Source organism: Polyodon spathula, chromosome 8, assembly GCF_017654505.1.
Source record: "Polyodon spathula isolate WHYD16114869_AA chromosome 8, ASM1765450v1, whole genome shotgun sequence".
Classification (NCBI taxonomy): Eukaryota; Metazoa; Chordata; class Actinopteri; order Acipenseriformes; family Polyodontidae; genus Polyodon; species Polyodon spathula.
The window spans coordinates 23,966,793-23,993,837 of NC_054541.1; the positions used below are offsets into that span (position 1 = coordinate 23,966,793).

At 38.3% G+C, this 27,045-nt stretch overlaps 1 protein-coding gene and 1 pseudogene across 1 annotated transcript; one reads left to right on the top strand and one right to left on the bottom strand.

Moving 5' to 3' along the window:
- The first annotated feature begins 809 nt into the window (after positions 1–809).
- On the top strand, positions 810–17,735 carry washc4 (WASH complex subunit 4). Its single transcript, XM_041257241.1, has 33 exons — positions 810–917; positions 2,536–2,675; positions 3,121–3,174; positions 3,659–3,724; positions 4,522–4,567; positions 4,999–5,066; positions 5,279–5,361; positions 5,545–5,587; positions 5,873–5,976; positions 6,126–6,246; positions 6,508–6,631; positions 7,217–7,344; positions 7,579–7,739; positions 8,566–8,692; positions 8,972–9,097; positions 9,439–9,546; positions 10,275–10,421; positions 10,687–10,766; positions 10,985–11,090; positions 11,430–11,546; positions 11,996–12,164; positions 12,372–12,526; positions 12,915–12,989; positions 13,173–13,277; positions 13,393–13,527; positions 13,750–13,858; positions 14,308–14,374; positions 14,562–14,648; positions 14,944–15,091; positions 15,407–15,503; positions 15,716–15,912; positions 16,102–16,198; positions 16,700–17,735. Exons 1-33 carry the CDS (start codon positions 857–859, stop codon positions 16,762–16,764), a joined length of 3,516 nt encoding a protein of 1,171 aa, XP_041113175.1. The 5' UTR covers positions 810–856; the 3' UTR covers positions 16,765–17,735.
- A 91-nt stretch (positions 17,736–17,826) lies between these two features.
- LOC121319632 lies at positions 17,827–26,988 on the bottom strand (annotated as a pseudogene).
- Positions 26,989–27,045: the final 57 nt, after the last annotated feature.

A 27,045-nucleotide genomic window follows, 5' to 3' on the forward strand; every position in this document is an offset into this window, starting at 1 on the left:
GCACCTCCAGGACCCCTAGTTCCAGCGCCCTTGGAAGGTAAAGGAAGGTAAGTAAGCTAAGCTTAGCTGTGGGGAGGTGGAGGGAAGCGACGTTGGGATGCCAGAATCACTGTCGAGCCATCTTAAAGTCTTGTGCGCTAGTCGACTAAAAACCAAGGATGGAAGGGTCCCACTTGAAGACCTCAGAGAAGTACCCAACTCAGCTCAGTCCAGACGGTTGTCATGCTGATGCTGTAGGGAGGCCACACTGTGGTTGATCCCTGGAGCCAGCATTACACTTCAGCCATGAACACCAGGCAGAAGGATATCTACATCATCAGATGGATCACATTAGTTTACAGTAAAACAAACTACGTCTTAGTTGGTGCTTATCTTGGCGAGAGCTGAGTCCAATGTCAGCATTAAGTTTTAACATCTACTCTCATATAATGAGAATCATTTATATATTAATGGGTTGTTCACAAGTATGCCATTTAAATGAAAGAATCACCTTTAATATAATAATGTACGAGTATTATATATACATATACACGAAGTCCTTTATTTTTTGCATTCAAGGAGTGTTTACTTGTTTGCAGTTTTATTTTATGTTTTACTTTCAGAACTTTAAACGATGAAAAAGACCAAAATATAGACTCTTGTACATACAACAGATTAAGTTCTTAAGCATACTTGTACAGCACATGTTTGTTGCTTGATAATGATGACTGAGCGTTGAATCAGTATGATAAAACTACAATCCCCACAGCTCCCGAGGAGAGGAAGCAGGAAGTCATGAGGCCAATCACGGGACTGAAGACCCAATCCCTTTGCACTCGTCGCCGCTGCAGATGACAGCATAAACTAAGCTGGTGTCATGGCTGTGGAGGGTGTTTCTCCAGATTGGGAATTTGACCGCTTTGACGACGGGTCCCAGAGTAAGATATTGCTGACCAGGCTTGATCTGGGAAAATGGGTGCTGTCCGGTTTTAATTCAAAACAACGCCAGCTTGAAAGATGCGAATTGTTGTTCTACTGATACAATGCAGTTTGTACGTCCTGGTACAGAAGTGCCAGTGGACCATAATTCGGTTTTCATGTTCTTTATTTGTGTTTATACGATGTAAAATGAATGCGTTGCTGTATATAAAACCAGTAATGTTAACAGTATGTTATATTATGTGTATAACAATGTAGGTGAAGACCGAAAAAAAAAAAAAAAGCTTGTCGAGAGTTGTGAAAAAAATATTAGTCATGCTGAAGTAATTCAAGCTGGTTTGATTTGTTCTGAACTTCTGCTTCAGACAGGGAAGCGTGTTTCTAATAAATGCATGCTGTCTTTCCTAAGAGGAAGATACGATATTTCTTTCTCTCTCTCTCTCCCCCACAATCGAATTGGCGTCCACACGTTGTTTACTACATTTTTCAAAGCCGATCATTTCCATTGTCTGATTTGTTGAACTTTACCCTCAAAGCAGTTCTGACTAAAACAAAAAGCCTTCAATGTCTAAAGTTATTAATAAACCCAGGAGTCAGTTGAATTTGGTTTTGTGACTGACAAAAAGAAAATATGTGTTGCTAATCTGACTTTCCAAAAAAATACAATTTCAACTTAGATTAACATTTTCGACTTTGTAATTTTTTTACTTTTTTTTTTTTATTCAATATGACAATAATAAACAAAAAATACATACAAAGTACTTTAATGGACCAAAGGCAGTAGAATGGTCAGAGGCTGTGCAATGTAGTGCACAACTACTGTAGAAAAAAAGGAAACATGATTCACAAGTTAATACAAAATTATATTGTATTCTAGAAGAAAGTGTATTTTCTTTACAAGTTGCCTGAATCTATATGCTTGATGCCTTTATCCAAGGCGACTTAAAACTGTCACAATAGAAAACCAATAAGTAGCTTTTGCTTTGCAACATTCAAATTCAATATGAAATATTTAAAAACAATAACAATTGTAGCTAGTACTGTCTGACAAATTGTTGCAGTCACTGTACAACTGGAGTGCAAACCCTGAACCCGGTTCAAAACACATTAACAGACTATATCAAAATTCGACTTAGAACAAATATGACTGGTGGCGATGACTCTGGGGTCTACTTATTAATCTGAGAGGCCCAGTTACCATTAATATTGTAAAAAACGTAACATAGACAAACGGCAACATAAATGCATACCCACATACTACATGCACTGCAAGTATGGGGTCACAGCAAAATGAGAATATAAAATAAACTAGTACAGACGCTGCCATCACTAAATCGCCCCCTGATAACTTGACGGCTTTGTGCGTCCCCAGCTGTGAAATTAAGCAGCAGCAGGATCACCCAATGGAAATAAGACGGTACGTCCGATTTTTGCAATACTGGAAGATACCATATAGACACAGTAGTTGAGCACAGATTCTTGTAGAGCATCTAATATCGAAGATGTGACTTATTGTGCACAGCATGCTTGACACTTTATGCTTAGAGTTAGGGTTAGGGTTAAGGTGAGAAGTGTTTTGTAATGCCGTTGATAAATCACTTTGTTTTTGATTCTTAGAAATCCATGCTGAGGTGCAGCTGAAGAACTATGGCAAGTTCTTAGAGGAGTACACATCTCAGCTGAAAGGGATTGAAGATGCACTGGATGAATCCATTGGAGATGTCTGGGATTTTACTCTAGATCCTATAGCACTCCAGGTACAGAAGGACCTTATTGGGGGATCTAAGAAATAAGCCTATATAGCGGATAGTGGAGAAAGCCGTGTTGAGATGCAGATCTTATTCTATAGCAGCTGAATGTGTCAGTCACGAGTTAAAAGGCCAATTTTTCTCTGTCAGTAACAGTACCAGTGTCTGGTTTGCTCAGACAGTTTTGACAGAGCAATTCAGAATGGTTGACTGATACAGCAAGTCAGCATTAGAGCAGTGTGGTGCTGATGGTACTGTAGGTTTAAGTGCTGAACTATGGAATGCAGTGGGACCAAGTTCCACAGCATGCACACATCAGTAGTGTTGAATCAAAGTGCTGAATATGTTTTTTTTAAGCAAGCTACATCTTCCAATGCAAACTAAAAAGTTTTAAGAGTACACAAAGCTGGTAAAATATGAACTACTGTTTTCTTTGTTGCTTTGTCTCTTACAGCTTCTACCTTATGAACAGTCATCTCTGCTTGAACTCATTAAGACAGAAAACAAGGTAATCCACTAGTAGTTTAACTCTTTTCTTTCCATTGCATGTAAAATATGGATTTCAAGGCAAGCTACAGTTCATACAGATTGTCTGTGGCTTTGGCTTACCTGTATTCCAGCACACACAAGTTTGGAGAGCTCAGGCTGATACTGAACAGTAAAACCTTTTTTGTGTGGGCACTGTGTACTCGGATAATCTGGTAATAACTCCTTTTGTTTGCAGCTGCCAAGTGTGAAGGTACAAGGTTGTAAGTTGTAAGATCACAGAGGGTAGAGGCCTCATTGCTATAATCTTTTTTTTTTTTATTATTTATGTTGTCTTTTATTTCACTTAATCATATTATTAGGTCTCCATTACATGTAGATTTGTTATGATTGTTCATGGACTTGTAACCATGTATTGAACTGTTTGAGTGATAATTTACACTTTTTACAATTTTGGCAATATCTTTTATTTTGTTCAATAATCAATCTTTGGTCTGTCTCCCCAGGTTCTTAACAAGGTTATCACAGTTTATGCTGCTCTTTGCTGTGAGATCAAAAAGCTGAAACATGAGGTAAGAGAGCTTGTAAGGTTTTTTACATTTTTTATTTTTTTTATAATATTCTCTCAACTGTACGTGATCAAATCCAAAGAAGCCAAAGATATATGATGCTACTCCCTGGTAGCTATATCTTCTTCTCATACTTTCTGCAGCAGTACTTACCTGTTTTTGTGTGTCAGGGTATGTGGAGGGCCAACACACATTCTGAAAAAAACAAGTTGTCAGACTGCCCGCCTTGGGAGCAACCTGTTTTTACTCGTTCTCTGCTGATCTACGGGTCACCGAATGCCTGGTTAAAACTATGCAGCTGAGCAGCCTCTCATCTCTATTATGGTAGAAATTACGTATTATGGTAGAAATGTATATTACATTTCTTAGTACCACTGCACTGATCATTTGCAGCCTTTCTTATTCCACTCTATTTGTATTGTATATAGTCATTTTAGCAACTGGGTCATTAATTATCACTCCCTGCTGGATTTGTATCGCGTTAAAGAGTTAGAGTAGCTTTATTTAGGTCTGCCAATGTCTAGATAGGGGCAAGCAACTTGGGGGCAAGTGCTTTGCCGTTCCAGGTTTAAAGGGATAATTAAAAGATTAGCGATAAATGTGTTAGGGCTTGCCGTGGTCAATTGGTTGAATGTAATAATTAAAGAAATAATATAGATTTTAAAGCCTACATGGGTTGGGGATTGGACAGCAAGGAAAGGTCACTGCTTGGTTACTATATGGTACAGTAGACAATGCCATATGGTACTGTAGTCCAGCCCTATTAGGAAATGTACTGCATGTCCTCTCTCTTTTTCCAGGCAGAAACCAAGTTTTACACTGGCCTTCTGTATTATGGGGAAGGAGGTTAGTACTTGTTTTGTCCTGCATGTGCTTAAAACATCCACAACTGGTGTAGATTTATACTCCCAGGAATGGCAGGTATAAACCTAAGTTAACCCTTCATTAATGTGTAGCTATTATAAATCAAGGATTCTTTCTTAACCAATGATCAGGAAAATCAAGCAAAGTCATTTTTTTATAAGTTTGTTAAATTAAAATGTAAATTTTCTGATGCTTTGTTTTGCAAGAGAATGGTAAAAGAGGACCTGATTTCCAACTGCACTTTGTGTCTGTGCAAAATTAAAGCCTGAATAAAGCTGTTATTTAAAAGTGTAACCCCTATCAATAATGACTTTCCTTGATTTAATCCTGAGAATCATGAGTGTCAGTTCTAGTGTTGGAAGTCGAATCCGTTGATATATTTTAAAGCCCTTTCTTGTCTTGGTATCTTCTAGCTTCTCACACCAGTGTGGTGGAGGGGGAATCCCAGATTCAGATGGGAAGGTTTATGTCCTTTTTACAGGTACAGTAAACCCGTTCATAGCTTTCTAGCAGGTGTTTTTTTTGGCATGCTGTGTTGCATATGATAATTGCACACAGTAATCATAGTTCATTTTTTTGGTACTGTGATTTGCTGTAAGGGTGGCAGAGCCATAGTTAAAATTGAATCCTAGGGTGAGTCTGCTGTTTTTATTTACTGATTCAATTCTGAATTTTACATGCTTTCCCTTGCAGGAGCTCTCCTGCTTTGTAACAAGGTGTTCTGAGGTGGTGGTCAATGTGGTGCATCAACTGGCTTCCCTTTACAGCAGTAATAAGTAAGGTTTCACACTTTATTTGAATATTATTATTATTATTAATAATAATAATAATAAAGGTTAATCTTAATGTTGTGATGTTTTTAACGTCTTTGACGTGTAAATAACTACTGATTCAATTAAAATACCATAATAATAAAGATTATATTGGTGATTTTTCTCTCTGTTTTTTTTTTTTTCTAGGAGTGCCACTAAAATTATTGAGTCCTCAGGAGTTCATTTTCAGGTAGAGCCCTGGTTGTTTCCTAATTTTTATTACAGTCCAGGTAGCTGCCGTATGATTTTATAAATACAAACACATGCTTTTATTAATTTTTGTATACATTCTGTTGTTTCCAGTTTAAAAATATTGTTTAGGATTAAGTCGTAGAATCCCCCCCCCCCCCAAACTGGTAATTCTTTACCAAAACATTTGTGTAAAGTCTCGGAACAATTGTTTTCCATTAAAACTAGCCATACTCTCTTCAATGTAAATAGCCTTTTAAATGTCATTTGTCAATTTGTCACACAGACAGTGTTTGAACACTTGGGGGAGCTGCTGAGTGTGCTCCTGACCCTGGATGAGATCATTGAAAACCATGCAGCTCTTAAGGACCACTGGACCATGTACAAAAGGTGAGGTGACTATCTACAGTATCTACCCTTATTGACAAACTGTAAGCAGCAATATCAGAAGAGGCTTCTCTCTGTGTGTTAATTTCAGTTATATATGTGCTTGCTGAACCCCAGCCCTTGATTTTAAGACTTTCTCTTTCTCTTTCAAGGTTACTGAAATCTGTGCATCATAACCCGTCCAAATTTTCCATCCAAGAGGAGAAATTGAAGCCCTTTGAGAAACTGCTGTTAAAACTAGAGGGGCATATACTGGATGGAATGATATTTCAGGTCAGAAGAGAATCAGTTTTTTACTTTTTTAGATGATACTTACAAAATGGCAGTTTTGAAACATTTATTTCCCTTTATTACACTGTCATAGCTGTTAAGTGATTATAAAACATGAATATGCCCAGGGGTTAGAGAACTGGGATACAGGCAGTGGGTCAGAGTTGTTCTGAGGGCAGAGGGCTCATGTGGATCTGTGGCTGAAGTGCTTAACTGCAGTGGAAGGTGAACATGCTAAATGTTGTTTCTTGTTTTCTCCGTCAGGCCTGTGTGGAGCAGCAGTTTGACACTCTGGCTGAGGGTGTGTCCGTCTCCAAAAACAGCACTTTTGCTGAGGAGTTTGCTCTTAACATTCGCACAATTTTCATCAATGTGGAATCTAAACTAGGTATTTTAATTAATCAGAAGTGACTGCTCTTCATTTTCAGCATCCACCCTTTATAGCTGTTCTCTGGATATACCGTACGCGCCCACATTCGAGGGTGCACTCCTGTGTAAATACAGGTGCATTTAAACAAACCAAAAAAGTGGGTATAAGTACACCACCTTTTTTTTTTTTAATTGTCATTGTCTTTAAATGAACATGAATTTGTGTTATTCACCGAAGGTTGATGCGACTAGCAGCAACATTGATTCATGTGAATAAATATTTGTACACTGTCATGGTATTTAAACTTTTTTTCTACTCAGTATAGTGATCACCAGTTGCTACGATTAGAAATAAAAACTAAGTTACAAGAGTCTCAGTTTTCATGTTGTACAGATGGGAGAATTCTGCTAATCGCTTTTAACAAATGATACATTCCTGTCTTAACACTGTATCTTGCAATGCATTTGGACAGTGTCTTTCTATACTGGATAAAAGAAATGCTTACTTTCATCATTTCATATGAATGCTGATAGTTGATTATTTGTGGGAGTTTTCTGAAGCATGTTTACCCTGGCTGGTTATAAGTATGGTTTCTGGTTTCAGGAGAGCCTGCAGAAATAGACCAGAGGGATAAATACGTAGGGGTCTGTGGTCTGTTTGTTCTTCATTTCCACATCTTCAGGACTGTTGATAAGAAGCTGTTTAAGTCACTGCTGGATGTCTGTAAAAAGGTGAAACTTTTAATTAATGAATTGATGGATATATTTATGTTGGTTTGTGTTTATGTATGCTGAATACTTTCATGTATTTTTGTTGTGTGTTGACATAAAAAAAAGAGTTTGAAACAAATAAGGGAAATGGTATTTTGTTATTTGAATTTAAAGCATTTCTGTAGCCTTTGAGTTCGATCCAGCTTATAAAATGTTGAACAGCAGTAACCACAGACTCCTCTTCTTTCCCTGCAGGTTCCAGCTGTCACCCTGACCGGCAACATCATGTGGTTTACAGACACGTTCCTGGTGGCGAAGGTTCCTGCTGCCGCCAAAATGCTGGACAAGAAGAGTCTGCACAGCATCCGGGCCCAGAGGGACAACTTCTTGCAGCAGAAAGCCCAGATGCTGGTCAAGTGGGTATCTCTTACTCTTGTTATCTGGGTGTTGAGGAATCTGGTTTAGGTCTGCCAGGGTGTCCTTGGCTCGCCGCACACCAGTGACCCCTGTAGTGAGGCTGGGCGCTAACGGGCTTGCCTGTAAGCTGCCCAAGAGCCTCACTGTCCTCTGACTCTTGGGTGGCTGCATGGTGAGTCCGCAGTGTGAAAAAAATTGGCCAGCTGGCGGCACTTGCTTCGGAGGACAGTGTGTGTTCGTCTTCACCCTCCTGAGTCAGCGCAGGCATAGTAGCAGTGAGCTGAGCCTAAAAATTGTTGGACATAATAATAAAAATAAATAAAAATCATTGGCAACGACTAAATGTGTTTGTATATGTGTGTGTGTGTGTGTGTGTGTGTGTCTGTGTGTGTGTGTGTGTGTGTGTGTGTGTGTGTGTGTGTGTGTGTGTGTGTGTATATATATTATATATATATATATTATATATATATATATAATATATATATATAATACATATGACATACACCCTCGCTATTACGGCCTTCATTATAACGACCTGGCCCATGGATCCTGTGTGCATCAGAGTAGAAAAATGCAACATGTTTAAGACTTTTGCACAGCAGTGTATATGTATTTATCTATCTCTCTCTCTCTCTCTCTCTCTCTCTCTCTCTATATATATATATATATATATATATAGATATATATATATATATATATATATATATATATATATATATATATATATATATATATACACCACACTGTGTTTTTACTTCTAAATTGTGGGAATTTATAAAATAATCTTGTTTTTAAATCCATGCTTCCCCTGGTTCTCCTCTGCAGGGATGTGCAGTCTTACTACGTGTTTGTAACATCTTGGATGATGAAAATGGAGTCCATTTTAGCCAAAGAGAAGAGGACTGATAAATTTGCTGAAGATCTGAGCAACAGATGTACCATTTTTATACAGGTGATTGAAACATATTGGGCAGTACCATAGAGCTCAAAGTTAAAAGTACAAACGTATATTAAATTAAAAACTATGGTTATGATACTGTTTTAAATACGGGGGTAGGGGGGAGTTCTTAATAGGAGACATAGGGTACTCCTCTGTATAGTTAGTGATAATCTGCACAATAGGTTTATATCTATTACAATGTTTTGCTTTTAAATAATAATATGTTCCTTGGTTATCTTATGCAGGTGTGTGTTATTCTTTGTTTTATGAACACCATATTTTGTGTTCCAGGGTATCCTTTATGCATACAGCATCAGCACCATCATCAAAACCACTATGAATCTCTACATGTCCATGCAGAAGCCCATGACTAAAACTTCAGTGAAGGCTTTGTGCAGGCTGGTGGAGCTGCTAAAGGTATTTCTTGATCTGTCTCTTCATTTTGTTTATTCTACGCAGGAATCATTCATAGCTGGTGGATAACACACTTGATTGTTGTCTTCATTGCTAAGGGGCTGGTGGCAAAGCAGGTTGCATTTGCACCTTAGGACCAGAAGGTTACAGGTTTGAATAATGTATGGGTGTAGCAAGACATGCTGCCAAATATAGATTATAACTCGGTTTGGTGTTTGGAATTAACTTGAAAAATTTGACACAATCACCCAAAATCAGACTGTATTTTAGAAGATATGTTAAAAAAGTCAAAGTCAGTTTTAAGTGACAGTGTAAAGCAGTTTTTCTGGTCAATGTTTCCTCAGGCTGTGGAGCACACTTTCCACCGGCGGGCAATGGTGGTCGCAGACTCCGTGTCCCACATCACCCAGCACCTCCAGTACCAGGCCCTCAACTCCATCGCCACAGCCAAGGTGTGTCTGCAGGAGAGCAGCAGACAACAGCAAGTGCCCTAGAGGGGAATAAGGGGGTGATGGAAAGGAATGGCCAATGCAGTACTAGATACTGAATGATAGTTCGTGCAGCATTGATGGGACAATGTGGCGACAAGATTTTACCAAATATGTCTATGCAATATCTGTTATGTTTGAATGTTAAAAAGATAAACAGTAACCTCAATGAGAATTTAATCATAATATAAACATGATGTACTTTTCTGCACTTACCAGCTAGATCCATAGAATGCTAGTAATAGCTAGCGTGATTAAGGTTAGGTAGTCCATTATTAGTGCTAATTGGGATGTGTCAGATTAGCTGTATAACTACACTTGTACGTTTCTAGATTATCGATACATCCCAGAGACAGAATTATTTATTGTGATTTAAGGTGTAATACGAGGTTTGTCAGTATTGTACCAGAATAGTTTATTACTGTGCAAGATTCACTATATTATGATAAGTAGACTGATATATACAGGATGTCCTGTTATGCTGATTAGGGTGAACTTTGTTAAATTGGATGGTCAAACCCTATTGGCTATCTGCACCTGTTCCTGCACCTGCACATATCTGTTCCTCTTTGCTTAAAAGACATTTCACACCTGAAAGAAATAGGAGAGCAATATTAACTATTATACCTATGATGCCTGATTTCTGGGACACCCTGTCTAATGTTACCCACGTGTTTCCTTTCTGTTTCCAGAAAAGAGTGATCTCTGATAAGAAGTACAGTGAGCAGCGGCTGGATGTGCTGTCAGCACTGGTGTTGGCAGAGAATGCACTCAATGGCCCGAGCACCAAGGAGAGGAGGCTGGTTGTGTCGCTGGCGCTTAGCGTGGGCACTCAGATGGTGAGTGAGTGGAAATCATGACTTTGGTATAGTACAGCCCAATTTTCTTGACAAGAACCTGGGAACACTTTTGAAAACAATGTTTTAACTCCAGATCAAAAATAGTAAAAGCACATAAAAATAGTGGGCATTGTATTTGTTTTTGGCACTTGTGTTGACATTGTTGTAGCAAATACATATTTAAGAATTCTAAAATAATTAAATAAAAGAAACAAAAATAAATCTTTTATAACCTGAAATCTGTGCTCTTCCTTCAACTCAATAGAAGACCTTTAAAGATGAAGAACTGCTCCCCCTGCAGCTGGTCCTGAAAAAGCTGGACCTAATTAGTGAGCTGAGAGAGAGGTAAAAACCTTTGCAGTCTATTTTCTAGGTATTTTAGGGGGTCCTAAAAAGGGGGGAGTGACTTATACACTAGTATGACCTATAGGTTTTTTCCTGAAATTGTTGTCTCAAGGGGGAGGGGGGATGGGGGAGGATGACGAGCGACTTATATACTGTTTTTTACGATATGTGTATACAGTACCATGGATTCAGCTACCTCCTCTTCTTTTCCCATTCAGAGTTAAGATTCAGTGTGACTGTAGCTTCCTGTATTGGCACCGGGCAGTGTTCCCCATTTACCTGGATGACGTTTATGACCATGCAGTGGACGCAGCTAGGATACATGTATTTTTTTTTTTTTTTTTTTAAAGTATAATCAAATTATTTAGTCAGAAAATAAAACCCATTGCTTATAAACCTCTGGCCAGTTTCACAAATAGCACTTCTTGCACTTACTAGGCTGCAAGCTAGCTCGCTACTGTTAGTATTTTTAGAAATCAGTTCAGCCAGTCTAAATGATTAAAAGATAAATGTTTGAATTTATTTAAATTCTATAGATACAGCAGATTGACCCATAGAAATGCCTTGTGAAATAGGTCCTAGGCTATGAAGCAGGATTTAACTGTTAGTGGAGTGGCGGTGTATAGCTAATCCAGGACTCGGATCTGTTTCTGTTTCCTCCAGTATATGTTCAGCGCCCTCAGGGATTGTGTTCCTGCCATGCTACACGCCAAACACCTGGAGTCCTGTGAGCAGCTATTGGAGAGCTACAACCTGGAGATCATGGACATCTTCAAGGAGGTAAAAAGAACAACAGAGTTCAATAAAGACACGCGCCTCTGCTACTGTGTGTAGCTCACACACTGCATACAGATGACAGAACTTTTTTTGTATTATTATTTCTATTGTTTTGTGTATTTTAGATACATAGATGTGCAGATCCCTGTGGAGTATCTGGATGGATCTTGTAGGATACAAACCAATAAATACATCTAGAATATTGTAAACACATTTAATGAACAGAAACAGAGAATACTTTTCGGCAACTGACCTTATTATATTTATCTTAGCAACAAACAGACATCTGTATTGGTTTGAAAGCCATTGGACAGGTAAATCAGATTGTAGTGTTGTTTGTCAGATGTTTTTTGCAATTTGCAATTGGTCTCCACTAGAGGAACTAGGAAGGTATGTTTTCTTCCCACTGGAAGAGTTCTAAAGATCTGCTGTGTTCCTCTCCGGCATTACAGCACCTACTGGACAAGCTGTGCAAGGAGATTGAGAAAGACCTCCGTCTCTCAGTGCACACTCACCTGAAGCTGGATGACAGGAACCCCTTCAAGGTGGGAATGAAGGACCTGGCTCATTTCTTCTATCTCAAGCCAATTCGATTCTTCAACCGTTTCATCGACATCAAAGGTACTCCTCACCTACAACCCAGTATTACAGGAAACTAGTTCTGTTGTGTCTCAGCCCACTTTCAGATTTTCAGATTCTTAATAATTCAGATAACTGCTTGCAATAAAAGTGAAAGATGAAATGTTTTTTTGCCCTAATATGTTAGCAGATTGATGTATCATTTTATTGAAAAACAAACAGTTATTATTCTTCATGTGTTGGTTGCAGCATATGTGACGCATTACCTGGACAAGACGTTCTACAACCTGACTACAGTGGCTCTGCATGACTGGGCCACTTACAGTGAGATGAGGAACCTGGCCACCCAGCGCTATGGGCTTGTGATGACTGAGGCACACCTCCCCAGCCAGACTCTGGAGCAGGTGGGTGGAGGAGGGAGAAGCTGAATTGGGAATGCATAGGAGGAGACATAAAGTTATAGAGGTTCAAATTAACTGATTTTCTGTGTAATGTTGATTTCAAAACCATGCTCTCAGTTTCAGTGCAGTCTACACTCATGTAGCCACATCTCGATTACCCGTCGCACACTTATGTATGTCGTATCAGACATCAGTACATGCACTCAGATAGCCATCAGTTATTTAACCAGACCTTGCAACAGTGGGTGAGACATATGTGGGTATTGACTGTGATAATACTTCATATATAGCTGTAGTGGCTTGAGTGCAATAAGGTGTTGTGCTGGAACACCCAGACTTGTGTGTTCAGTTCAAGCAATGGGATAGATAACAGCTACTACTCTTATTTTAGGGTTTGGATGTGCTGGAGATCATGAGAAACATCCATGTCTTTGTGTCACGATACCTTTATAACCTCAATAACCAGGTGAGTTTTTTTTAAATGTTATGTTTTGTATTACCACTGGCAGCATCTTAAGAGTAGACTGTTTGGTCTTCTGGCTGAGACAAAGGACCGTTATAATAATTTCAGGATCTGAATCCACCCTCAGTCGCTGACTAGCTATGTGGCCTCAGTAATTTGATGCATTTTTTAAATTGATATTCACAGATCTTCATCGAAAGGACAAGCAATAACAAGCACCTCAACACCATCAACATCCGGCACATTGCCAACTCCATCCGAACACACGGCACAGGGATCATGAACACAACGGTAAGGGGCTGTTGTAGGGAGGCTATTTGCTGTTCAAAGCTTGTGAATTTGGATGTGTGCACACTTTGAGTACAGTGATCAAGCCTGTGAACTGCTCTTTAAATCCTCTCGACAGGTCAATTTCACCTACCAGTTCCTGCGCAAGAAGTTTTACATATTCAGCCAGTTCATGTATGATGAGCACATCAAGTCAAGGTTAATCAAGGACATTCGATTCTTCAGGGAAACCAAGGACCAAACGGACCAAAAGGTACAGTATGTATAAAAGTATGTGGCTACATTTAGTAATAGTATGTTTGACGCTTGTGTAGTGAGCATTAAAGCCTTTTGAAGGTGCTAAGATTGTTGCTTTGTTTTCAGAATGCTGCCTGTAAAATATTCAAGAATTAAGGTGTTGGCCTTGTATAGTGTTGATAGTTTGTTAAAGGTGATATATTTTGTGCAACTGACAGTGTTGTTGGTGTACTTTCAGTACCCATTTGAGAGAGCAGAGAAGTTTAACCGGGGGATCAGAAAGCTGGGGATCACCCCTGATGGACAGAGCTATCTGGACCAGTTCAGGCAGCTCATTAGCCAAATAGGTAAAAGTGATTTTCAGCTGCTATTTAGTGCATTACATATTCAAGGGATTTCACATTGAAATGCTTATTTGTCAACTACAATACAATTATGGAGGGGAATTTATTAACGTAAACTTTATGCACAGTGATCCTTTGTATTAGAATGTACCCCTAACCATATAAATATATGGCTTTCCATTCTTCTAGTGTTGATGATTTAACAAACAGTAACCTATTTTAACAGAATGTCCCTGGGTTAATTCAAAGTTTTTTAAAGTATTTAAAGCAGGCCACGTAAAGTGAGATTTTTATTTTGCATGTAATTAATGTTGCCTAGTTTAAGCCTATATATTACATGCATTAGTATTTCCTAAAGACTGAAACTAAATACAATTTCTGTTGAAAAATATATTGCATCAATGCATTACAGAAGAAGCTACCTGAACATTAACCTTTGCTTTCTGACATAGGGAATGCCATGGGCTATGTGCGTATGATCCGATCTGGGGGTCTGCACTGCTGTAGCAATGCAATAAGGTATCTGGTTTGTTATTTGTTTTGAGGTCTAAGATGTCTGTTGGTTGTGGTGTTTAGGGGTTTCCAGCACAATGCCTCTTTACTAGTTAGTAGAACATATGGGAGTAAACACATTACTTTAATATGGGGGGGGGGGGGGGGGGACATTTTCTACCAGGTCCCTTGACCGTGTGCTTCCTGTTTCCAGGTTCGTCCCTGACCTTGAAGACATTGTCAACTTTGAAGAACTGGTAAAAGAAGAAGGACTCTCGGAGGAAACTCAAAAATCAGCCAGGTATTAAAAGTTCACATATTATATGGGTGCCAGAGCATGGATCAGAATAAGAGGTTTATAACCGTAATAATAATGAATTCCTTCAAACTATGATGTTCATACCAGGACCTATTGGCTCGAATCCACAGAAGGATATTTTAGTCAAACCAGTGGCTGAAGCCAAGATCTACCGATTTTCCATTTCCCCGATTTCAAAAAGCTTCTTTTTAACACTAAAACCGTTTATTACTGATACCTACTTCATTGCTTGTCTCTCTTATGGTTTTTATTTGTAACATGGATATTTATGCTCTAGAGTCCTGGATTCTGTCCTTGGTGATCTGACCAGCAACTCAGCAGAAGGGACTGAGTATTTCAAAAAGCTGGTGGATGTGTTTGCACCTGAATTCCGCAGCGCCAAAAACATGCACCTGCGCAACTTCTATATGATTGTCCCTCCATTGGTAAGATCATGCCTGTACTACTAAACTTCAGTTGCTGGGGTTGGGTGGGAATATCTCTTTGTGCTCCTCTAAGTAGGACTTTTCGTGTGTACTTGACTGCTACATTTAGGGGTGTGGAATGCTGTTTAAGGGAAAGAAAGTTGAGACTGTAATCTTAACCACTAAACTATGATGCAACTTTAGTCGTGCACTTTTATAAAATATGGGATATGTGGAATATGTGCTGTGGGGATGACCTAAGGGTTGAGTTCATCTTTGTGCTAGTCCAGTGCACAGTCCCTTGTTATAAAATTGGTTGCTTTGTGTTCCTTTCAGACCGTTAACTTTGCAGAACATTCCATTAGCTGCAAGGAGAAGCTGAACAAAAAGAATAAAGTAGGAGCTGCCTTCACGGATGATGGTTTTGCTATGGGTGAGTTTGTAGAAATCCTATTTTTCTGTATACGACAGAACTAAACGTGGGCTGTACTAAATGCAGCATTACAGTAGTCTGATGATTGTTCCTGTTGTTGCAGTGGCTATAGTTGCTTGGAGATCGGTTACTGCAGACTGAAATTATGTATTACTTGACCTAGTGCAGGTCGCATCTTTTATTATACCTGTGTGCTTGTGGGTTGGTTGCAGGTGTTGCCTACATACTGAAGCTGCTGGATCAGTACCAGGAGTTTGACTCCCTGCATTGGTTGCAGGCCGTCCGGGAGAAGTATTTACGTGAGATGAAGTCTATGGTCAAGGAGCAGAATGTCCAGGCCACCAGTCAGGATGAGAAACTGATGCAAACCATGAACCTCACACAGAAGAGGCTTGATATCTACTTACAGGTAGAAATAAAAAATGTTTCCTTTGTATAAAAAGGGGGCTAAAGCAGCTCAGTGGTTGCAATCCTGTGCTGCCTGGATTACACAAGTCAATTGATAAGTGCACTTGGTTGCAGTGTTGAAGGGCATTTGTCTTCTAATCACTTTTTGCCAAACGGATTTTACAAATCTAAACTGTTATTTTCTTTTCAGGAATTTGAGCTGCTTTACTTCTCACTAAGCAGTGCCAGGATTTTCTTCAGGGCGGACAAAACGGCAGCAGAGGAAAACCAGGAGAAGAAAGACAAGGGTGAGTTACAAATTAGGACAGTTACTTCAGTAATGGGACACGGCTTAGAGGAACTCCGCAGTCAAACTGGTGCCCTTTAAGGTTCACACCTTAGTTATATCTCTCGAAAGCATTAAGAGACCATCACAGTCTTTTTAATCAGAAATGGGGTATTGTCTTTATTATGTAAATGGCTCACAATGAAGAGGAATAATAAGACAAAGTTGTGTTGCTGTCAATCTTTTTGTTTTAGATATCATTGGTGGTAGTTGCCAAAGAGAAATAGGGCTTACCTAAGCTGTGGAAGGGAATTCTTCAATTCATGAGACACATTAGTGTAGTATTGCTATATTTGGATAAACCCATGCCCTTTAATAGAATTACATATGTATAACTTTGATTACTATTTGCTAATTGATTGTTCTGTGAAAGGTCTATTCTTAAAAACAGAAACAATGAGTAATAATTTTAAAACACATCTCTAGGTAGTTGGCAGGAATAACTTTTGTGTGTTTCTTTTAGATGAAGTATCCAAAACAGGCAATGGTGACTCACCTAGTTCATCCACTGATCCCAGTATGAAATAAAACAGATCTGAGCAACGTTTAACTGGGAATCCATTCCTCAGATTGCTGAAGCAGTGTTTCAAGCCACTACATGGCTCTGTGTTGATATTTTGACACTGTTGAGCTTCAAAATTACTCCTGTCTAGAGATTTCTACATGTGAGGAGAGCTTAAAGCGCTTACTTTTGGTTTGAATGACTAAAGACAGACCTTCAGATACCCTGTAAAACCAGAATCCGGCATCGATAAACAGATACTTTGAAGGGTGATCCTGTTGATGAAGGTTCTGCTCTCAATGAACCCAAGAGCATTCTGTACTGCCAGCCTGTCCCCAGCAGGGGCCGCTTATAACCAGAGCACTGTAGGAAGTCCCCAGCAAGACAAGTGGAACTGTTTCCACATTCCTGCTCCCATTTGCCCACTATATTTTTTGCTGAACAGTGCAAATGTTTCTCTTTTTCTATTGTTGAATAACCAGTTAAGTTGTATTAACGTAAGGGACTATGAAACTGACACAAAAACAGCCAAGTCCTTTGTGAGCTGCTGTTGTCAATAGGTTTGATACTCCTTTTTCCAGATTAAATAGTTTACTAAAACAATGTAAAGTCATCTTGATTTATAGTTGTGATTTCTGTATTTATAATAATGCCCATCACATAAATATAATCCTATAACCAAAGTCTGTCTCTTAACACCACATTTTCATGGTTTAAAAAATATTTCTTCAATAAAAAATGGTGTTTCTATAATGGTGTGCATTAAATGTGAATTATCTTCTAACAGAAATATGGGCATTCTTAAAAAAAAAGACTAAACAATATTTGGCCACACAAAGATGCTATTTAACAATGATATGCTTTTTTTTCCCCCTTGCACATCCCTCTGCTGTATCTTAAATATGTTATTATGTAACAGCTTTTCTATTGTCATTATATGATTTAACTCACACATTGATGTAATGTACATGAATTAATAAATGTGTTTAAAAAATTACTTTTTGATGTATAAAATAATAAACCAGTGGAATCACAATGTATCATGATTTGAGTAAGAATTCAGAACACTCCACTTTCACATTACAATATCATGTGAACAAGTGCTGAAGTATTTATTTCAAAATCAAGCACAATAGCATTTATTCCAGGACAGAACAGGTGATTTGTTATCAAGTGCACCAGTGATGGATTTCATTGACAGAATACATTTAAAAGAGTACAAACTTTACAATAAGTGCTTGAGTCTCAGGTATACTCTGTTACAGAAACCGGATCCCAGCACCAAACTGGACACCATCACATATCCTGCAATTAAAACAACACTTTTGTTAAAATACTATTTACCCTGCATCTAATTTCAGTTCTTTAGTTTGAAATCCCAGACTTAAAATTTGCATCATCCAAATTAAAGTTTCAGAGGCTTTGATTTTAAATTGCTTAGAGAAAAACTTGACATGTTCCATCTTCTGCTCAGTGGTGAGGAGGAGGTGTGTTAAGCCATTCTTTTGAATACATATTCAAGCAGTGCCACTGATCCCCAACCCACGAAGCCAAAACCCCTCAGAAAAGAGCATGCATGCATGGAGAGATGCCTTGGAATCATTACACTTACCTGTCTCCACTCTGCACTCCCATAGGAATACAGTAATTTAACTCCAGTCTTGCAATATTGCCCAGTCTCAGTACTATTCCTGCACCATAGGACCAGCGGATGCATTCGGCCAGTTTCTGGAGATGAGCTCGTGGACCCTCACCTAAACGCACGAAAAGTTGAGATTTGAATAATAATTTGGGCAGAAGCTGAGTCAGACTCCTGAAGTCTATAAAAAAATAAAATGATCCAAGATGAGGGACTGAAAGTGGCATCTGAATCATGAACGCATACAAGGACCCCTGTAAAATCAATGTTTAAATGAATCTTTTTTTCCACTCTTTATATTTAACAGATTGACTAGTTTAGCCCCCATAACTGAAATTCTAAAATACCTTTCCAGAACAATGGCATAACACTGAACAAAGGGTTTGAGGATGCATACCGTAGTTGAGATTACACAGATTCCCTGCGTTGAGGAAAAAGTGGGTTCTGAAAAGATCTCCAAAGCCCCCACGGCCTGGGCGGAAAGGGAGGGGCGTGTAGAGATGCATGCCACCAGCCCAGTAAGCTTCACCACCAAGGTAGTCACCTAGCAAGATATTAAAAACATAGGGTACAGCCCTGTGGAACGCAGATGTGCAGAAACATCTACTTTCTAATATTGCACTACAGGACAACTTCATTAATGTGACCTCTTGTCGCATTGGTATAAATTGTTTCTAAAAGGTGTTAAGATTTTTTGGGCAGTTTTCTCTGTACATTGTTTTGATGAAATTTGGTGCTCATGAAAAACCTAAAATGTCATGTTCAATCCCATCTAGATCTTCAAAGGTCAAGAAGTTGCATTAACCCACTGTGCCAACCTTGGTTGATAGCGGACATTTTCATAACTTGTAAGTTCTGTACAATGTATATAACCATAATACAACTCCATAATGTATTAAGGCGTATTTACAAATAATTGCGATTGCTTATTCCTGCAAAAATATGATTAGCTCAATTTTTATTCCAGTCAATGCATGTACCTTTCTAACTGCGATTAGTATTCTTACAAAGCAGACATCATTTTTAAGTCAACAATATAAATGCAAATGAATCACAAACCTTCGCTCTGAGGTCCAATGCTGTACATGCTGAAACCTCTGACACTGGTTGGACCTCCCAAATAAAACCTATTGAGAAATAGGGAGTATAAAGTATTGCTACATATAGAGAACAGTACATCATGTACATCATCTGTGGATGGTACATATTGTGAGAAGTTTCTCTCGGTACATACAGTTCACAAGCCAGCTGTGCATTAAAAAGCTTCTGTAAAAAGTATGGTATTAATAGTCCGGTTTCTACTGTATCCCCACATTCTGACACTCTGAAGAGGGTAGAAGTGGGCTAAAGAATGTCCAAACCAAGTTTCATGCCCCCAGGATAAAAGCTCTCTGGATATACAGTATGTAAAACACTAAAGTCTGACAGATGCCTCTATATCTATCACCAGGGATATATATCCCAACAATAATTATCCTTTCTATTAAAACACACACCTCTGCTTCTCTACATACCTGTCAGCAATGCAGGATGGCTGGTCTCCAATAGGTACCAACAAACCACCCCAAAGGGATGTTGACAGAACCTACCACATATACACAGACAAGATTTGGAAGATTTTATATTTTTTTCTTTTTTTTTTTTTAAACAATAAGGTTTAATTTTACATTCTTAGATGTTTTTTAACAAGTTAATAAAGTACGTCCACTGAGACATTGTCACTTGGGGTATAAGACCATATTCGTGGTCCTTTGCTCAAGTGGGCAGTCTTAAACAATGCTAGACAGATTCAACAATAGATGCAGTTTATAAATAGCAATATAACAATACACTAATGTCACAATATGATATCGTACCACACTGCAGGTTGCAATATGATAATTATCACAATAACTGTGATGGTCCTGGTGGGCAAGTTTACATCTATGATGCATAGTAAGATCAAATGGTCATTTAATGATGGACCATTTTGTTAAAAATCAACAATTAAATGGATAGGGAGAGAATGTATTCATAACAATAAACCACACTTAAATCAAGGACCACTTGGTGAAATACAATGAACGATGTTGTGCTTTTGGTCTTGTAACCCGTTACAAACAATACATGACTATTACGACATGACATACCATTTAAAGAAAATATCACGGTAAATGTCTTTTTATAATTTGACTAACGATTATTATGTGTTAATAGAAATGTGGTGACCCCATATTTCTATCAAAAAGTGCGTTCCATTTGTCTAATATCCTTTTTATTTTTGTGTGTTTAGGAATGGGCTCAGGGTCTTTTCTCCAAGAAAATCGACCTAGAGTGTTTAGAGGATCTCAAAGTCCTTCGCACGTAGTGAGGTCACATCGGACGGTCGAGGACTGCCAGCTCCTGTATGTCTTGTATAACAATATATATATATATATATATATATATATATATATATATATATATATATAATATATATATATACACACACACACACACACACACACACACACACACACACACACACACACACATATATATATATATTCAACAACTGACGTGTCTCATAAAATTATTCTATGATATCTTGTATTACATGTGGACTGCTAAGTGAATGTTATTACTATCAATCAGCAATCAATCATTCTAGAAGTACGCCAGTTAATCAAGCTGTATCTTACCTCTAACCACGTTATGATAATGAGGATCAGCACTTAAGACCTGGCCAAAGTTTAAATTTAATAACTAAGCATAACAAAGATCTGGATTGGAAAAGCAAGAGATTCCTTCCCCTGCTATAGGAAACCTGGGGATCCTTCTTTTAGGCGCTTCTCAGGGTAATTGCATTTCACCTGGTTAATTTTCAGTAAGGCACCTCGTCTGGGCAGGATGGCAGAATTCCGTGTGTCAACGACCATGGCGTGCTGTGGATTTAAGGACAATCAGAGAGTTACTTGTGTTCGATTCCTGATTCCCACTAGTAGTTTAGCTCTTACAAAGGTTGTATTCAAATAAATAACATTGACTACATATGTACGGGTTCAACACTTTTAATTTAATTTAAAGTCCATGAAGGCTGAACACACATTTGGACTTTCTAGTGAATATCCGTATACATACATGCTGTATTTTTACACAAGATGAATCCCCATAAGTAGCCCCATTGCCTCTTCATGATACTCGGCAGATAAAGGTGGTGGAGTTCAAATACTAACCGAGATAGAAGATTTGAGTGAATGTCCACTTTCTTCTCTAACAGCAAAGGATGCAGTCCGAGCCAGACAGCCCAACTCTCTCCACACACCCTCCCATTTCAAGGTGTGATTGGTCTTCCAAATGGGGAACTGCAATGCAGCACAAGGTAAAGGAATCGGTATAATCATTCAGCTTTCAGAGTCCATCCAATAGACTTTAACAAAGGAATAAGTTTTAGGTTCACGTGCAAAGGTTTCTCTCTAGTTTTATGCTGTTAAAATGACTGCTCTTTGATCTTGCCTTTGCAATTGCTTCAAATTAGGATCCTACATAAGTAACAGTCATGTATTTTCAATGACAGCTGAAATATTCAAACAGGTTTCTAAAATATGGAGCAAAACTCAATTTTAGGTAACACACAATCGGTGCACAAAACAAGAATCAGAATTCATGCACAACCTCCAACACAAAGGGTGTTTGTAACCAAGCTATTAAATAGATATAGGCCAGTAACAATGTAATACATTAAGAACGATAACTTACATTAATTTCAGTGGAGACGCCTCTGTCAGTCTCTCGAAGTGAGCTCCATGGAAACTGTCCACTTACTTTATACATGTTAATGGATAAACTGGAAACATACGATAAAGGCATAAAGCATCATTTAAATCTTGCCAGTCAATAGTTGCAAATATGTTTGGAATCTCCATGGTCACATGGGAACACACCAGTCTCTATGTACATACGTAATTTAACAAAATTATCTATGAGCAAAAAAGAGAATACATAAAAAAAAACAATTTACACTGTGTTTCCAGGTATCTTGATGATGCAATTAAATGTACACATTACCTGGACAGGAATGAGCGAAAATATAATTAACAAAACCATGGAAAGCATGTTTTTTTAAAACCCATCCATTGGCATTATACAGTGAACATAAATGTGTTTGTAATGATATGTTCCCAGGTAATCAGTGCAGTGGCCTATGACCATAACTCAATTTTTAGACCAAGGAAAGAGCTACCAGTGTTCCTTACTTTCGGTCAAAGCGTCCTGGTTGAGGCTTGAAGAATGACAATCCGTAGGAGGTTTCTTTGGTACCATAGGAGAACTGAAAGGTGAGCTTCTCTGCACGGCCTAACACATTGGGCAACTTAAGGCCAAGAACCTAAAACAAAAATAGATACCAAATTTACGTTAAAACTGTACGATCAAATGCCAATGTACCATGCAGTAACAAAGAAAGCAATTTTAACTTTCCACAATGTTACTGTGGCAATGTCATGATATCACAATTTTTATTTTTATTTTTTTTTTAAATATCCTTACTTACCATACTTCCTTCATTGTTGCCAACCATTGTATTGTAGCTTCCAGTTAGTCTCCTTAATTCAGCTACTTCGAATGTTACATCTACCCCATTAGACAACGCATCTTCTCCTGCAAGTAAACACAACACAGATTGATATTGCCACAGTAACATACATCTGTCTTGACCCTATACAGACCAACTACAAGTACTGAAAAAACTCACCATTTTTAAAAAATTTATTCTTTTATTTTTCAAGGTGCCCAGTTATTTTACCCCCTGATTTTCTCCCAAATTTGGAATGTCCAATCATTTTTTCCCTTCTCACCACTGCAATTCCCCACACAGCTCAGGAGACATGGAGGTTCAGTGAGCATCCTTCGATCCCAGGACCGAGCCAGGTTCCTTTTTACACCCAGGAACTCGAGCGCAGATGTCAGCGAGCTACTGGCCAGGTGTCCACTCTGAGCTCACTAGGCGCCTGGCCAGTTATGTTCACTGTGGCGTGATAAGGAGAAACAGTCCCTACCAGTTTTGTCTCCTAACCCACAGAAGCACCAGAGCCAATGCAGCACTCCCTTTGGAATCCCCTTCTCTATGCTTTTAAGTTGCTGTAGAAACTCTTTTCTTTTGGGGAGTAGTGGGGGCGGATTTAACAAGGGATTTTCGATTCTATTTCATTTCTTTAACTTTAAGATGAAACACCTTTAAACATTACTGGTAATTTTTGTAACCAATCAAAAAAGCCATCACGAGAGGCTCTACACTGGAGTGCTGTTACTGGTTTATGGTGCAGTTTAACAATAATGTAGTTTAGACTACATACATACAACATGTAAGTGTACATGGAAAATACTAAAAAAATGAATAACCTTGCACTGTATAAATCCTACTGTATCACTCAGAGGTCGGCACGGGTACCCGTCGGGTTATAAATTACCCGACTCTACTCGGGTCTCTTTTTACTACCCGGGTTTTGATTTATTAATTTAAGAATTTAAAGAACATTTCGAAAATATAACAATACAGTTGTAAGAACGGGTCTCTGGCCTGCATAATAAAGACTGTGTTAAAACATGATCTGCATGATTAAGCCTTTTCTTAACTGACAGGATGTCAATGTTTTACAGAAAATAATAACACACAGCGAGTGGCAAGTACACCTTAATGATGATAATAACTGCAGTGACTATTCTTCTTAGGAACTAAATCGGAAAGAAAACAACATAACAACATCTTGTTGGTTTATGCCAGTGGTAACTCTGTGATCCATTAATAATAACCACGTGGCTTCCAATACAGAATGTTTTTTCTACAGTTACTGCACAGATATAGTTTCTTACCAAAAAGACACAATAAGTAATAAATAAAATTAAAATTAAATAATTTTGAGTACATTAGGTAAGCGTGATTCATTCTTTGAATGAAATATTTCCTTGGCAGAGTTTGCAAATTCCATTTTCTCCTGCTTGGTAAAGAAATTCCACACAATGCTTTGCTTGGATGCATTTATTATGTATTCACAAGACAGGATTTAGTGATCAGGAACGGCACTTTACTGTTACAACCAAACAGACGCACATGTCTCTTTTGCGACTGCCATCAGCTGGCTCAGTTTACGGTAGTTATTGCGACAGTCCATAGCGGTGCTGTACTACTGCATTAGTTTGAAAACTGAACATAACAGCCATGCTAGCAACAACAACAACGGAATATAGCCAACATATGTCGCAAAGAATCCTGCAGTGCACGAAGTGCATTTAACATTAATAACTGTATTTAAACAAGATGTAGTTTTATTTTGGCCTTTTTAATTATTATTCCGATGTTTCCAGTACTGAAAAAAGTTACACAAGTCTACAGATCTGAAGGGACTAAATACTATCTAGTATTTAAATATGTATCAGGCACTTACAACATCAATTTATGCGAGTTTGTTTGTTTTATTAAATCATTACCTGTAAAAGATCCGGGTACCTGTGCATTTTTCATGGCAGGTACCTGGTTCGGGACTTTTCTACCCATGCTGACCTCTAGTATCACTACAGCTCACCTCTATATTTGACATGCAACTATCCACATGATTTAACTTGATTTAACTACCGGTATAATAAAAAGCTGGGAGAGATGGTTAAATGTTTTAAGGGCAGAATGTGTTGTCAAGAAAGTCTGTGAAAGTGGTTTGTAGTGGAAAAACATGTACCATTAGAGGTGTCAATCACAACTTCTACTTGTCTGAAAATCCCCAAGCGCAACAACTTCTCCCGAGCTTCATGGGACTTTTTCATAACCTACAACAAACAAAGATAGATTTATACGATGAATGCGCTGTTGATAAAATGTAAACTCAACAGTCGGAACACATCTTTTGTATCACATTCAGTTGACCGCCTAACCACATGACTTTACTTTTAAAAAGTGCGTCTCAAGCAATTATGCTTTACGAGTACCAGTACTTACATCAATAAGATTTGTAGCTGTAAAGACATCAGCTATTTCATAGCCAAGGAGGTCATCTTTCGTTCTGCCCAGCCCATCGATATGAACATGCTGGACTACCACCTAGAAAACAAGAAGTGCAGCATGCCATGAAGACTTGGACATAACTGATCTGTGTACCTAGCCTGTGGCACAGACAGCATACAAACTTGGCAAACTTCCACAATTTCATGTGCTAAAATAGTTTTTAATGTTGCACAAACATCCTTCAGCATTAATGACATTTTCAGAGAAATAACCCTAATAAACTTAATTAATCTTTCTCATCTTCTACTGTAAAGCTACACAACATTATCTTACCTGATTAAATAAACTTAACCCAGCTAAGATACTGTTATGTTCCCTTCTGTTTCCCTTTTCCATAACCATATAAAGTCTGTTCTAATTTAAATTGAACATTGTTTAAAGCAAAAAAGTGTTAATACACAACAGCGCCACTTCTCTACATTGAGGACATTAAAAAAAACTGTGAGCTTTATTTTTTCAGAGTAAAAGTAGGAGGGCCAAACAATATACTCGCCCTCGCCCGCCCCTCCCTCCCTCCCCCCGGGTGGCGGCGCCCCTATCTTTTACTCACATCTTTATTTTCAAGAACTTCTTGCTTAGCTTCGGGTTCCACTTCCACCAGTTCTGCATCATCTCCGTGAACCCCAAAATCGGGTCCACTCGCAGGAAGAGGATCCAAGCTCTAATTGCAAAACAGAAATGAAAACAACTTCATTACTAAAACACATTCATTTACACCAAATATAGGACAAGATATACAATATATAGTTGCATTTGCACTGCAACAGGGATTCAGAATATTGGAGTTATATAAAACACAGCCACGAATATATGTACAATTGTGATGGATCTGAAATTTACTTTTCAATGTGTTTTTGCTTTCTTTTTTGAAGTATGAAGGAAGCATCGTATCTTCCACGTGTGTTGCTCACAGAAATCTGATTTGAATACATTGTAAATACAGACAACCCAAAATTATACTCGCGCCCTATGAGAAGAGTGCACACTACTGATTATTACTAGTATTATTACAAAGTGGGCGCGTCTAGATTCATCGATAAAATAACAAAATACATAAATAATAACATGAATATGAATAATTTGTTTTATTTTCTGCAATTAAATATTTCACAAAAACTACTGAAATGTGTCCTCATTATTTGGGTCCTGTGTGCACTGATGCTGACAGCGAAGTGTAAATATTTGAGACTGCAGTGTACATTTTAACTAGCAGAAGCTCTTAACACTTGTCCTCATAATGTATTGTCAAAAATAAATGCACTCAATAAAAAAAAAAAAAAAAAAAACACTTATGTCCTCGCCCTTAGTCGTTTGTATGTTGTCTATGTTGAATGTCAGCAAAAGGCCTTCCACACAGTCGAGACACAAAGGTCACCCAATATATTCCATCGTTTTGTTTCCACCTTTCTGTAATGTCCTTACCCTAGCGTGAACAGTTCCCATGTTGGTTAGTTAGATGTTATATTATCTGTTCAGAATCGTCCGATTTGTGCTTCTTTTTATTGCTGGTGAGAAAGGCTGTATTATCATTTATCGTTGAAAAAGAAATTCACCATGGAAGACGCCATGACACAACAAGCCCCGCCTATCTGCAGCGGGATTGGGTACAGACAAGCACCGATCCGTGGGGTGGGTGGAGTTTGTTTCGACAGAACG